This window comes from Desmodus rotundus, chromosome 5 (assembly GCF_022682495.2).
Source record: "Desmodus rotundus isolate HL8 chromosome 5, HLdesRot8A.1, whole genome shotgun sequence".
In the NCBI taxonomy this organism is placed as follows: Eukaryota; Metazoa; Chordata; class Mammalia; order Chiroptera; family Phyllostomidae; genus Desmodus; species Desmodus rotundus.
The window spans coordinates 81,681,001-81,696,331 of NC_071391.1; the positions used below are offsets into that span (position 1 = coordinate 81,681,001).

The window sequence follows — 15,331 nt, forward strand, 5'->3', positions numbered from 1 at the left end:
ACAGCTTCTGGGATTCTGAGCAGTGTCCCACGCTCCAGTGTCAGGTGCACATGAGGCGGGTAACCGGCAAAGTGAATTCAGGGTGGTTGGTGAGGCTTTGTGTTGGACCCAGCCCCAGGACACTGGGCAGCAGCCTCCCTCCCCTCAAGAAACCTGGGGAGATGGAGAAAACCCAGGTATTTAAAGGATCTGATGGGAAAGGTCTAAACAGACAGTAGATTCAGGAAGCGGCCAGATGTAGTGATAGACCCTTGACCCTAAAGGAACCAGGATTCTGGTACATTTTCTAAGAATGAGTCTCCAGATGTGTCTTTCTGTCCCTGGGCTTTATTACAACTGCACTGCAGGCACTCCAGCCCCGGCAAAACCCCAGCATTCAGACCAAGGCAGGGAATGGTATTTCTCCTATTTTAGCCTCAAAATTCTTACCCTCAGACACATCTGGACTGGCTTTGCAGTCCACTCCTTCACCTTCGTAATTAGTCTCTATGTCAAGTCCCTAAAGCGCCAGTTCTCTCTTGTGTATTTTAGCTCATCTGTATTTTCCTTTTTCAAGGTTGGTTCTGTCCTTGGTGAAGTGTGGCTTTTTCACCTCTTGTTCTAAGCTGAGCTCAGGGCTCAGGCTCACCAGCAGTCACATGGTCTGAAGACGTCAGGAGCCCCTCCGCCCCATGTCAGATCCCTGCTGCCTGCCAGACCACTGTTTCTGTCTATTGCAAAGGCTCAGACCACTGAGCTCCCCACACTCCTTCAGGGTGGAGGGGTCAGTCCTGGGTCTTCATCTACTTGTCAGACAGAGCTATTAGCATCCCCTGAGATCAATAAATGAATGAGCCCTCCTCTGTAGATGTTACTGGCATCCCCTGCTTATGTGTTTTCCCCATTGTAGTTGTTTGAAAAGCTAAACTGCTGTAACAAAGAGACCTTGAATTACAGTAGCTTAGGAATGAAGTTTCTTTCTCTCTCATGTTACATTCAGTTCAGAAAAGCTACAAGCTGTTTTCTGGGCACAGTCATTCAAAGTCTCATCTATTTTATTTCTTCACCATATTTTAGAGAATTCTCCTATCTGAGCACTTACTGTTTAAAAGGTGCTGGGTTACATTCCCCAGGAGGTACAGTCTCAGCCTCCTCACAAGGAAATGAGGACCTATGTTAAAGGAAGAAAAACAAGCACAATAGAAAGTCTGCAAGGATGAAGTGGGGGAGGACTCGCCTTCAATTCAGGGGCAACAGGAAAGCCTTCACCGAGGAAGTCCTGAGTGAGATGGAATGTGAAGGATGAATTACATGTCAATAGATAAAGAAGAGGAGAATAAAATGTTACCAGTAGAGGAAACAGTATGAACAAAAGCTTGAAGACAATAAAACGTAAAAAATCCAGGAAGCAAGGAGCCTAAGCATATGGTGTATTGACAGAGCAAGGCTCAGAGGGGAGAAGAGACCCTCACTGCAGAGGGTGGATGAGGAACCAACACTTCACATGGTGGGGAATGGGGTATCTTTTAGGATTTCAAGTTGAAGAATGAATGGTGAGAACTCAAGCTAACCAAGATAGGTGGACTGAAGAGGAAGCCTGGAGATAAAGAAACTAATAGAAAATCACCACAACAGTCAGGGAGACAACTGTGGCTGGAATCAGGGTATAGGGCAGACAAAGGAGCCAGAGGGAAACCCACAATGGAGGCAGGACCAATGAGATTTGACAACTGGTTGAATTTTGGACGTGAAAAGGAGAAATAAAGCAACTCAGAGTGGTTACGGTTTAGCTACCAACAAACGGTGCTGCTGCTGAGCTCTGAACGCCAGAGGGTAAACGAGATTGGGCGAGGCCGGAAGGGCGACCATTGCAATTCCAAATGTTAAGTTGAAATTTCTGGCCGGCTTGCATAGTGGTTTCTAAAAGCAGTTCAAAATGGAAGTCTGCAGCTGAGAAGATAAAGTTATTTCTACGTGTAAGACTTGGATCTAAAAGTAGGCTTCAGGGAAAGATATCCAAAAGGATAAGAGAACAGGTTACAGAAGAAAGGGGTTAGAAAACCCACACACAGTAATACTGCAAGGAAGAATCTTCAGGGGGAAATAAGAAAAGGAAGACATCTGAAAAGCTAAATTAAAAAGTCCTAAGTGTGCCATGTCCTGGGAAAGAAAAAAAGGCTCCCAACAAGGCCAACCACACCAAACACACAGGGAACTCTGGGACGATGCAGATGGAGGAGACATTCGATCGGATACTTAGTGTGCAGGTCCTGACTTTTGAGTGTATTTGAGTAAACTGGGAAAGATAAAAACAAATGTGTTAATCAGTCAGTTGGGGAAGTTAGGAAAAGAACATAGAAAGTCAGAAAAGGACCAACAAAACAAACCAAGGGCAGGTAGAAGAATTAATAAAGCAGAAATTAATGTGTTAGAAAATAGAACTAATAAATGGATGAAAAGATGTATCTTAAAAAAATTAACTATTAGCTAAACTAGTTAACAAAAAGATAAAGCACCAATATACATAAAAATAAATAAGTGAGAAATCACCACACATAAAGAAGATATTAAAAGAACCACAATAGTCTACTTTGCTCAACTCTAACAAATAAATTTGAAAATCCAGATTAAAAGGAAGATTTTCTATGTATATATAATTTACCATAACATCCCTGTATGATATGATTGTATATTTGCAAAACACAACACAAATAACTTTAAAACTATTAGAAACAATAAGAAATTTGGCAATATACAGAAGTGCTAAATTAATACATAGAAATCAACTTTTCATATATACAAACAGTTATAAGTTGGAGTAATAATGGAAGAACAGACTCCATTTTCAATATCAACAAAATAGGTAAAGTTATTAGAATAATATTAATAGGAAATAGGCAAAATATACAAATAAAATTTAAACACTAGAGAAAAACACCAAGATATTTTTTATTGAACAAATAAAAAAGCATTAATTTGTAAATGTAACATGAACCCAATAAACAAAAATACCAGAAGAATTTTCTTCCTTTTCTTCTCTCTCTCTCTCTCTTTCTCTTTCTTTCACTAAAGAAAAAAACAAATTAGAATAACTAGGAAAACCTTGGGGGAAAGGAACCAAGAAGAGCGACGATCCCTATCAGGTATTAAAACATAAACTTTCAATAATTCAAATGGTGATTTTGTATATAAGTAGACTAATGGAATACAATATAAAGTCAAGAAATACACTAAAATATATAAGAAAATTAGATTATGATAAAAGAGTCATCTCAAATCAGTTCAGAAAAGATTAACTATTCAAAAAATAGTTTTGCCACCAGAACTCTGATAGGATCCAAGAGTTGAATATTTAAAAATAAATGAAAAATTAAAATACTAAAGGGAAACATGGGAGAATTCCTTTATAAACCTGGCATGAAAGGCCTTTCTCACTGAAATGAAAAACTAAAAGTCCTAGAGAAAAAATTTATAAATCCTGCTAAATAAAAACTGTGCAAAAAAACCTACAAAAGTTAAAGCCATAGCAAAATTAAAACATAAATGGCAACCTGGAGGAAATTACTTACCACTCATATCACAGAAATAGCTGATCTCAATTTATAAAATACTGCTAGAATTTGATAAAATGAGACACAATCAACCCAATATAAAAGCAGACAAATCACAAAAAAGGAAATAAATCTATAAAGATAGCTCGATCTCATTCATAGTAAGGAGAATGGAAATTAAAACTATACTGAGATAACATTCATCACCTTAGATGGGCAATTATCTATAAATTCGGTAACAGTGTTAGTTTTCTATCATTACTGTGTCAAATTACCGCAAAATTTAAGTTTAAACAATACAAATTAATTATCTCACAGTTTTATAGGTTAGAGCCCAATATGGGTCTCCTGGAGCTGAAATCAAGGGGTCGGCAGGGTTACATTCCTCTGTGGAGGTTCTGGGAGAGAATCTGTGTCCTTGCTCTTTCCAGTTTCGGGTGCTGCCCACATTCCTTTGCTGGTGGCCCCATCCCTCCACCTTAACGCAGCAGCATTGCATCTCTGTGAGCGTTTCTTCTGTAGTCACATCTTCCTCTGACTGACTTTTCTTCAACTTCCCCTTTCTACTTAAAAAATTATTAAATGTATTTTTTAAATTTATTAAATCTATTGGAATGACACTGGTTTATAAAATTATATAGGTTTCAAGTGTACAATTATGGACCTTGGTCTTAGAGAGGATTTTATTAATTTGACCCCAAAGGCAAGGAAAGTGAAAGCAGAAATAAATGAATGAGACTATGTCAAGCTAAAGATCTTCTGCACAGTAAAGAAACCACCAACAAAACAAAACTGGCGATAAACTGAATGGGAGAAGATAGTTGCAAACAACAGCTCCAACAAGGAGTTAATATCCAAGATATATACAGAACTCATACCTCTCTCTTCTGCTTTTAAGGACCTTTATGATTACCTTGGACCCATCTAGATAATCCAGAAACATCTAGGGAGAAACATCTAGGGAGAAACATCTCCCTATTTTAGCTCTGCTGGTTAGCAACCTGAGTTCCTCTTTGCCATGTTAGTTAACTTATCCATAGGTTCAAGGGAGTAGAACTTGGGCAACTTTAGGGGGAGGCCTTATTCTCCTGACCACATATACTACCAGCAAGGCTGTCAGAAACAGGCACCCCATGACGGCTGGGCGAGGGAAAATGCTGCAAGGACTGTGCAGAACAATTGGCAATACCTCTCAAGATTTAGAATGTATATAACCTTCACAATACATGCATATATCAGATCATTATGCTGAATATGTTAAAGTTGTACAATGTTAGATGTCAATTCTATCTCAATAAAACTGAAAAAATAAAAATTAAAAAATTTTAAATAAATGAATTAAATGCACATAACCTTCAATCCAGCGATTCTATTTCATGAGTTGATTCTACAGGTATACTTTCATATAGATGAAATGATGGATACCCACGATTTTCTATTGTAGCAATGTCTGTAATAGAAGATTGGAAATAACTCAAATGTTTACTAGTAGAAAACTGATTGAATTAATGATGGTACATTCATAGAAAACAATACTATGCAGACACTTGGAAAAAAGTCTCCAAGACAATAAAGTTAGGAAGCCAAAAATGGAATGTGCAAGAATAGTGTGCACAGTGTGCTAACATTTTTGGAGAAACGGGGAGCCCAATAAGAATCTATATTTATATTTACTAGTAAATACATATAGATCCCTAGAAAAATATACAAGAAATGAATAATAATGATAATCTACAGGGCCAAAGGGATAGGTTGATAGGAAACTTTTAATTATATACCAACACACATATTTTTAAGACTCAGCTCAAATGCCTCCTTCTCCAGGAGCCCTTCCTGCATTCTGAACACTTCCTTGAGGCCACTCGTAGGCACTTTGTGCCAATATTAGACATTCTGACAATGTTAGGGAATCTATGCTCTTCTTTAAATTCCTTAAATTGAGCTAAATTATTTTGTCCACAGAGAAGGAAGAGGAGAAGGAGGAGGAGTAGGAGGGGAAAGAGAAGAAAAATAGGGAGGAAAATGTCACCTTCTAAATCTTTAGGAGGGGAAGATTTTTAATGTTTAACAAAAAGAAACATGAATTTTTAAATGGTTGAGAAACACTTCACTGTACCATAAACATTTTAAGGGCAGGGATAATCACCTTCAAAGGGCACCTGTCACACGGCATGCTCATCATTCACCTACTCCTGTCTTCCCCACTGAACCATGAGCCCCTTATAGGAATGAATGGCTTGTGCAGTTTCCTCACACACAGTAAGGAATCCGTGAAGAACTGAAAGAGAATGAATTTATATTCTTTACCAGAGGAAAAGGTTGGCAGCTTGGAAAATGAATACGAAGACACACAGATCTTATGAGTTAGTTCTATCTTATTTCATGGTCTCTTAAGATACAAATGTTTTCACATTTCAGCATCTCTGAAACTGAGTGGTGCCTGCCAGGCAGCAGTCACGGCCAGCTGTCACTGCCTGTGTCACTGCGACTTGATCCCAGCCGTTCATGCTGCACCTCAGTTGAGGTAAGTGTAAGGTGACCACAGACTTTGATGCTCAAACCGAGATTCTTTTTTGAGTGAAAGGGAACGCTAACCAGACAGGATGCCATGACAAGTGTAAACAGGGAGCATCCCACGCAAACACGGACAGAGGGTCACCCTGGTGATGCACCTTGTTGGTACCATGTATGCTGGACTTAAATGTCACTCAAAAATGTCTTCAAAGAGAGGACACTGTGATAAGCATTGAGGTTAAAAATGTCATGTCTACAAGAAGCACAGAAAACAGCAGTGGGACATAAATTTGATATTAGTAAAACAAATATTCATTTTTGGAGCAATGATTATAACTCCATATTTTCTTACAAAGCAAAAACTAAGTAAAATAGATACTTCAAGTTTATAGAGGTGTGTTATACTTTGGGTGGTAAATGTATTTAAAACATATTTATTAATATTTTTAATCTGCACCTGAGGATATGTCTATTGATTTTAGGGTGAGAGGAAGGGAGAGAGAGGGAGAAAGGGGGAGCAAGAGATAGAGAAAAGGAACATCGATGTGAGAAACATTAATCGGTTGCCACCCATACAAGCCCCAACTGGGGACCAAATCTGCAACCTAAGTATGTACCCTGACTGGGGATCGGACCCATAACTTTTCGATGTACAGAATGACGCTCCAACCAGCTGAACCACCTGGCCAGGGAGAGTGTATTTTTAGTAAATATATTTAAATGCCAAACAATGTGATTAAAGGCAGGAAAAATCATCACATCCCTCAAAATTGAAGGCAGATCTTTCAAAGCAAGAAGAGGCTCTGTGATGAATTCCTACATCAGGACTGTTGTCACTGATACCTTAGATGGCAGTCTGCTTTCTGTCTGGGATACACAAAATCACGGTGTGCGTTACAGTCCATGGCACTATAACTTCAAGACATGCACCACTTTGCCCACAGAAATGCAAAGGCCGTCCTCATCACTGCGGACCATGCTGTCTCTGACTGGAAGCTGTCTGTCGGGGTGGTTTTTCAAGGGCCTTCAACTCCTACCAGAGGTGTGCTTAGGCCACCTTCAGGCCCAGCTTCTGCCTCAACGCAAGAATCTCTGAGTGGACTTACCTGCCTCTTGTACCTAAGAAATGGGAGGTGAAATCCCTATTCAAATAAAATCTACTGTCTACTTCTTGATGTGGATAGTGAAGTCCTCCACTTCAACAGTCGCATCCAGGATACCTAAGATATGGGAACCTATGATCCTAAAATCCTGGCATTTTTGTTAATCAAGGATTGTGGTCAGGGGGAAAGTTTCTTTTCGACTCCCCCTTCGTCAGTGCTTCTTCCCCTCACTGCACTAGAGCTACAGGACTCAGAGGCAGGCTCTTCCAGTAAAGAAAAAGGCACGAGAGTCAGGGGTGGGAGAGGGCAGGCATCCACCTTCTGCACCACCACAGCATCTCATTCAGATGTTTCCCCTATCCTTAAAATCCCCTGATGGATTCTGGGAATAGGCTCAAGAATTTGACTGGTGTCTTTAAGTGTAAGGCTCAGGGTCTAAGAGTACTGCTCAGCAAATAAACCCATCTCCCTCCCCTGCCCCAGAGATACTTTGAGCAATTTCATTGCTTCCTGGAGGGACCAGTGGGTGTCACAGAATGGTGTGAGAAATAAAATAAAATCTCCAAAGGCTTCCTGAGGCCACCTAATTCACCCTCTCCTGGGGCTAGGGGTCAGCCGCCCCCCGAAGCCGGCCCTGCCACAAGCAGCCCCAGATGCCTCTCCTCTACAGCTCCAACGTGCCTCTGATACCAAAATAAATGCCAGGATGGATTTAGTCAATTTCCCACGGGTGGTGATCTAGGATCTAGGTCTAGGATAGCAATCTTTCCCATGCAAATTAAGGAATATAGGCTGCCTAATCAATGTTCTTTCCAGTGGCAACACTCTGTTATCTGCATTTTATTCTTCAACTGACTGTCCACATGCCCAATGCCAGAGTATTTGCAAAACAGCTATTTTTGCATTCAAGGGAAAGTTTATGGCCATGAAGCTGGCCACATGCAGAAAGGTCATAAGTGGCCAGGACACGCTACGCTCAGTGTCTGACAGGTCCCTCTAAATGACAGTTCAGCTGGTTCTGGGTGGCCACATCCAGCATCTTCCCTGCCCTTCACTGTACCTCAGCCTTACCATTGGCTCTGTTCTCAAGACATCTTCACCCTTACATGGCAAACTCAGGGGGTCAAGCCCCTCCTCCCTGCTCAGTCTCCATCAGGATGACTATGCCCACCCCAACAAAGCATGGAGCAGTTGGAGCAGACCCAGAAACTTGCCACCCCCTCAGGGGTGACTGAGCCACACCAATCTTCGCACTTAAGTGAAGGGAGGAAAGAAAATTCTGTATGCATGTAAGAATCCCACTGGGCCCACTGGGCCCACGGGGCATGTGCTTGTTCATGCCTGAAAGAAAAAAAAGTGACAAAGTTCTCTACTCACAACACTTTTGACAGTGAATGTGTGCATTTTCACACACCGAGCAACTCTCCAATTCTTGGCAGAACCTGACTGGGTGACTTACAGTTAAACTCCACTGGGACCCTAACTACCCGGAGGTAGTACACACCCCACAGGTTAAGGGTTCAGTCCCATCAGACTGCCTCCCCACTTCAGACACCAGTCGCAAGTCCCAAGCCAGCACACGCGTGTATTACTGAGCACCCAGCTATGATCTAGGATTTTCCATGACACCCGTCTCAGGTTGAATGATTTGCTAGATCTCTTCAGAACCCAGAGGAAGAGTTTACTTACTATTAACTGATTTATTAGAAAGGATTCCACTCAGGCAAATGGACAAGATGAGTAAGGCAGAAGGTACAGAGACACCATGCCCTCTCTGGGGGCATCACCTTTCCAGCACCTCAGTGTGTTCACCAGCCTTTAAGCTCCCTGGACCCTGTAGGTCAGGGATTTTTATGGAGGCTTCACCATACGGGTGTGATAGTTATTAACTCAATCTCCAGCCCCTCTCCCCTTCCTGGAGGATGGGAGACAGGGCTGAGAGTTCCAAGTTTCTAATCATGGCTTGGTCTTCCTGGTGACTAGTCCCATCCAGAAGCCATCGAGTGTTGCCTCATTGAAACAAAGACACTCCTATCACCCAGGAAATTCCAAGGGATTTTGGAGCTCTATGGAAGTAACTGGAAACAAAGACCAACTATTAGGGGAAAAGATGCTCCTAGCACTCATATAGCTCAGGAAATTACAAGGGTTTTAGGATCTCTGTGTCAAGAAGTAAGGGCAGAAACCAAATATATATTTCTAATTTTGTCACAATTTCATTCTTTTCTCCATTTAAGAGGTATCTCATGGGTTACTATCAATAGCACATTTCTCTTCTACCTCCCAGTAGAATCCTCTCTCCTACCTTACAGTAAGGGTGTCTCTGGGCCCCTATGCACTGTGGGAGTGGAGCGTGACATTGCCCAAACCACTCAGCAGCCTTACTGCTCCCTTCTACTCTCCCCCAGAGAGAGGACTCAGAAATAGAAAGCCTTGGAACAAAGGCAGGGTCAGGGACACAGTGGTGCCTACTCCAGGGTCCCTCACACCTGCTCTCCACACCCTCACCTCCCCCGTGACTGCCAAGTTGTCAGGAGCTAGCCCACCCATGCAGCGGGTGCCCAGCCATGCAATGAACAGGGAAGCTGCTACAGAAACTTGAGGTTGGGAGTATCTCAGGGTGTTCCCCACACAAGAGAAAGGAGCCCAATACTAATCATGCCTGCGCTCTGCGGGTTTGTGTTTACTGTGCCCAAACCTACCCTTGCTTTCCCAACAGGCTGCCCAAACCATCCCCACACCTCACCACGACCCCACAACCCGCCTGGCTGCATGTGTGCCGTTTCTGAACCCACCAGCCACTGAAGCAAAACAGACAATACCCATCGCCAGCCCACTGAGCAACCAGCCACTCAGATTTGCAGAAGACTTGTTTCCTTAGTGTATGAAAACAACCTTTCTGAGGAATTTTAAAACTTTGTTTAGCTCTATGTAAACAATTCTGGAGTTCTATACAAATGAAGTAAGTGTACTAGAGGGTCATTTAAAGCACAGAAATGTATCTTTTGCAAATCAGTTACTCAGGTTCAATGCATTTGAGCTCTTCCCATGACATTTAAGATCTACAGTGCTTTTCTGCAAGGTACTGGGCATTTCTTCATCAAACTTTCCCTAAGAAATCAGCATGTCTTTGAGTCTGGGGTACAGACCAGCTACAGGGTGAAGGTTACAAACTCTTCAGTGTTGTATTCAGCTTGTGGAAAGAGAAAGGGGTTATACTCGTAATGTTTCTTTACCATGAAAAATTAAGGAATCCCCTCTGCTCTGTTTCACCTTTTATGTGCTGCTGCTCATACCCAGAGACCATCGTTTCTGATGGATCCAATGGCAGGCTTCAGCATGGCCAGCACTCATGAGGACCCACTATGTGCAGAGCCCCATAAACACAGTTAAGTGCTATAGGAATACAGAGAAGAAGAAAGAGACTCTCTGGCTGGAAGGATAGATATGCAAGCCAATAACCAGGACGGAAAACAGCATGAAATCAGTGTCATTACAGAAAGTCAAGTAAGACACACCATGAGAGGGGCCATTGAATCCATCCTGGTGAGTGTACAAGCAAACTACGTGGAGAAGGTAGCATTGGCACTGAATATTGAAAACCACTGAGTTGTCAGTCACAGCTAGAGCAGGGGCCCTCAACCGTCAGTATTCATTAAGAATCACGTGGTTGACAGACTTTCCACTTCTGGGAATGTATCTGAAGAAATCCAAAACACCAATTCAAAAGAATACATGCACCCCTATATTCATTGCAGCATTATTTACAGTAGCCAAGACTTGGCAACAGCCCAAGTGTCCATCAGCAGATAAATGGATTAAAAGGCTGTGGTACATTTACACAAGGGAATACTACTTGGCCATAAATATGGAAATATTACCCTTTGTGACAGCATGGATGGACCTGGAGAACATTATGGTAAGTGAAATAAGCCAGTCAGAGAAAGACAAGTACCATATGATTTCACTTATATGTGGAATCTAATGAAAAAAATAAACTAACAAACAAAATAGAAATAGACTTATAGAAAACAGACTGACAGCTGTCAGAGGAGAGGGGGGCTAGGTGAAAAAGGTGAAGAGATTTAAAAAAAAACCTCATAGATACAGACAACAATATGGTGATTGCCAAAGGGAAAAGGGAGTGTGGGGGGGAGGTAGAAAAGAGTAAATGGGGGAATAAATGTGACAGGAGACTTGACTTGGGGTGATGAACACAATACAATGGACAGATGGTATATTATAGAATTGTACCCTTGAAACCTACACACTTCTATTAACCAATATCACCCCAATAAATTCAATTTTAAAAAAGAACACAGCAGTGGGAAGGGCAGGGGTTTCCTTCAGAAATGCAGCAACCAGGAGAGAGATGTATTCTGTCAGTAAGAGAAGCACAGACAAAAAGTTCTCAATTTTGACTGCGTATTGGTACATTCAAGAAACTCACTGAAACTGCAGCTGTTTTTCCAGAAGAGAAGGTTTCAAACATTTTGGTCTCAGAACACTATTACTCTCTCACAAATTATTGAGGACCCAAAAGAGCTTTGTTTTAATATGACTTATTAAAATATAAATAAATTAAAATTAATTGATTAAGATATCTTTATTATGTTAATAAATATATAACATATATGTATTGATATGCATTATATAAAATTCTTAGTATATATACTAAAATCTTTAAACACTTATTATTCATTTAAAATAACAATAATGAGTCACTACATATTGACAAATAACCTTATAATAAAAAAGTGTTTTCCAAATTAAAAAAGGTGACACTGTTTTATAATTTTGTAAAAATGTCCTGGTATGTCTGGCTCCATAGAAAACAGCTGGATTCTCATATCTGGTTCTCCATTTAATCTATTAGCATATCACAAGTCAGATAGCCTCTAGAAAACTCCTCTGTACATTCACCAGAAGATGAGAGAGCAAAAGGCAAACTAATTTGTTACGAAATTAATTTGGAGTTTGCAGATCTCCTGAACCAGTTGCTGGGACCCCTGGGATTCTCCTGGACTCACTTTGAGAGCTGCTGTTCTCTAGATTCCGCTGGTCTGAATGGTGGTTAGCACATGAGATTCCGACCCAGGTTGGAGGACCACTGCATGACATCCATCTGAAGCCCTGAAACACCAAGTGTTACACAAATCCAGAGAGACAAGAAAGGTGTCCAGGAACTAACTCTGTTTAAGGGCAGGAGACAGAACCAAAAATTAGGTTAAGTAGCAACTGTGAGTAAAGATGAATAGAGAAATGTCAGAAAATACCTGAATTTTCATTTCTTTAAATTTTTCTCTAGTGGAGTTCATTATGATGACTGTACATCAGAAAAGACTCCCTTCCCATTTTTAAATCATTTTTATTTTTCAATTTCAGTTGACACACATTATTATATTAGTTTCAGGTGTACACCTCAGTGATTAGACATTAATAACTTACTAAGTGATCATCCCAGCAAATCTTGCACCCATCTGACACCATACATAGTTTTTAGAACATTATCGGCTATTTTCCCAATGCTGTACTTAACATCCCCAAACTATTCTGAAACTACCAACCTGCACTTCTCAATCCCTTTACCTTTTTCACCCATCCTCCCTACCCCCTCCCATCTGGCAACCATCAAAATGTTCTCGGCATCTCTGAGTCTGTTTCTGTTCCGCTTATTCAGTTATTTTGTTTTTTAGATTAAATTGTTAATGTATATGTATTTATTTTCATTTTAGTGTTCGTAATTTTGACCGAAAAAGATCCTTTTGTAAAAACAGCAGAAACTTTGGTTTAAAAATACAACTACCCTGGGCCTCCCTTCAGAAGATTCTGAATGAGAGTGGGGTCTGGGCGCAGGTCTTTTTAACCAGCTCCACCGAGGACTCGGTGTGCTGCGTAGGTTAGGAATTCTGCCATAGGTCCTATATTTATGTTTTGTACATAATGAAAAGGCTAATCAATTGTATGAAAATGACATTCATTTTATTGTTATTCCTATGCAAAAATATCTTCCTAGGATTCTGAAAGATACCTAGCTTTTTAAAATCACATACTTATAATCTAAGTATTTACAAGCATAGTACCTATATTTCCTATAGTTCTTTTCCACACATACTGTTTTTTAAAACCTAAATCTAAATTAAAGGAATAGAAAATTCCACTGCTATTCATAGACAAATAATGGATTCCTTGTTTCCATAATAAACTTTTGAAAGCGTGTGTTCCTAGTGGAAACTCATTGTTACTGAATAAAAATCTTCTTGGGGAGGAAAACAGTACCTTCATATATAATCTACATTGGGGATGCAAATTGGAGAGAAACAGACACCAGAGGATTTGCATTTAATAAAATCTAGAACAAGTCATTCAGAAGCATCACTACCGTGTAGAGAAGCCCTTCCCATCAAGATCAGCCTGACCTTTCCAGGAGACAGGACTCTTGATCAAGGAAAATACGCCATTCACCAAAAACCCTACATTGCTGTTAAGGAAATTCACCAGAATCATCAAGAATGGAAAGTGGTGAGTCAGTGTCAATTATTAAATTTTAAAAGAAACTTTCAAGGTGGGGACTGACTGAGGGAGGTAGGGCAGGGCAGGGGAGAACAATGGGGAAAAAACTGGGACAACTGGAAAGGAACAATTTAAAAAAGACAAAAAAGCCTTTCAATAATCCTAATGTTTATTTTTGACATCACAAAGTCATAACTGAAGCAAAGAACAAGGAGAAATATCCTTAACTCTGGCCAGAAGATATAAAAATATAAAAACATATGCCAGAGACCAACTATTTAGAACTCTTGGTAACATTTTTATAATTCTAGTCACATTTAATTACTAGTTGTTGATTTATTTTTTCTGCATATAGTTTAGATTGGTATTTATTCTGAAAGATAAAATCTATTGAACATAACTTTTATAAAATGAGGACTTGGGTATTAAAGCATTCTTTTCCAATCGACTAAAATTTTATGGTAAATGAAATGACTTCCAGCAAGCCCTTTGTTTTAAGGAAAGTGCAAGAGCAGAATCCACACATATAGAGAACTCGAACTATCCTTTATTCACGCAGCTTGCTTCGGGGTCTCAGGCTAAGGATGAAGGACTTCCCACACACCTGAGATGAGGAAGAGCCTGAGCCGCTATTGCATGAACTCACACTGTATGGAGACCTTTCTCTGTGTGTTCAGTCTGAAGATACAAATCATAGAGTAAAACCCAAATTTGAGGTTAAAAGGTTAGCATTTTACATATCAATAAATAATGACAAGAAGTATTTCAAAAATGCTTTGTAAAGTACCCTGCAAGAAAAACTAATATTTTTAAAAATACCACAGCTCTTCAAGGTCTGGTCTCAAATGATAAGACAGTACGATCCATAGAAGCATCTATGTTCTGCAGCATGAAATTGGTTATTGACAAAACTGTTAAGCTTTTGGATCCAGCTCCTCTGAGTCTTACAAGCTGGGAAAGAGGGGCGGCTCCAGGGAAGGCCTGTGGGTAGATGCCTGCTGTGTGGGCAAACCAAACTTCAACAAAATCCTAACAGGTTAAGTAATTTGGCTTCAGTTCTTTAAAAGTTTTGGGCTTTATTTCCAGTTTAAGATTTCATAAGCAGTATATATTATTTTCTACTTAATAATTAATATTTTGAGCATTTCAGCATAACTTGCTCAGTGTGCCTTTCCTTGTATTCTCCTGGAGGTTTCCCATGATACAATGACAATGACATAATTTCCCATGTCAGAAGTGGAACCACCAATGCTGAGCCTCTCGTGGGGTAGACCTAGTGCTGTTATTCCTAGGTGGGTATCTGCCTCCCCCTATGAGGGGGCTCTGTTCCTCAGCAAGGCAGGCCGACCTGGGTTAGCAGCATGAGGAGAGGGACCCCCACAGTGCCCAGGGTGGCACCAGAGCCAGACGGTGCAACAACACACTATTGTCACTGGCCTGTCCACACCTCATTCTTGGCACTTTCCGGACAGGCAGAGAAATACAACCAACATGGATGCTGTCCACCAATAACTCATCATTTAGGATTTTCATTCTGTTCTGTCTTGAGTGAGATTGTGACTATATTCCATACCTTCAGGGTCTACAATTGAAGGAGACATCATCTACTATCTCAATTCTGGCATTGTCTAATGATATAACTCAAAGTATAAATTGTTCTTTTCTAAAGTT

General features: G+C 40.5%; 1 protein-coding gene across 2 annotated transcripts in view; it reads left to right on the forward strand.

The window, feature by feature from the left end:
* Positions 1 to 13,533: 13,533 nt before the first annotated feature.
* POU2AF2 (POU class 2 homeobox associating factor 2) overlaps positions 13,534 to 15,331 on the forward strand; it is a 36,488-nt gene continuing 34,690 nt past the window's right edge. Inside the window, exon 1 of one of the 2 annotated variants that reach the window (XM_045204104.2) lies at positions 13,534 to 13,669. In XM_045204104.2, coding sequence (XP_045060039.2) covers positions 13,660 to 13,669 — 10 coding nt within the window. In that variant the 5' untranslated portion in view covers positions 13,534 to 13,659. The remainder of the gene's footprint in view (positions 13,670 to 15,331) is intronic. The other variant, XM_024570791.3, reaches the window with a different exon arrangement.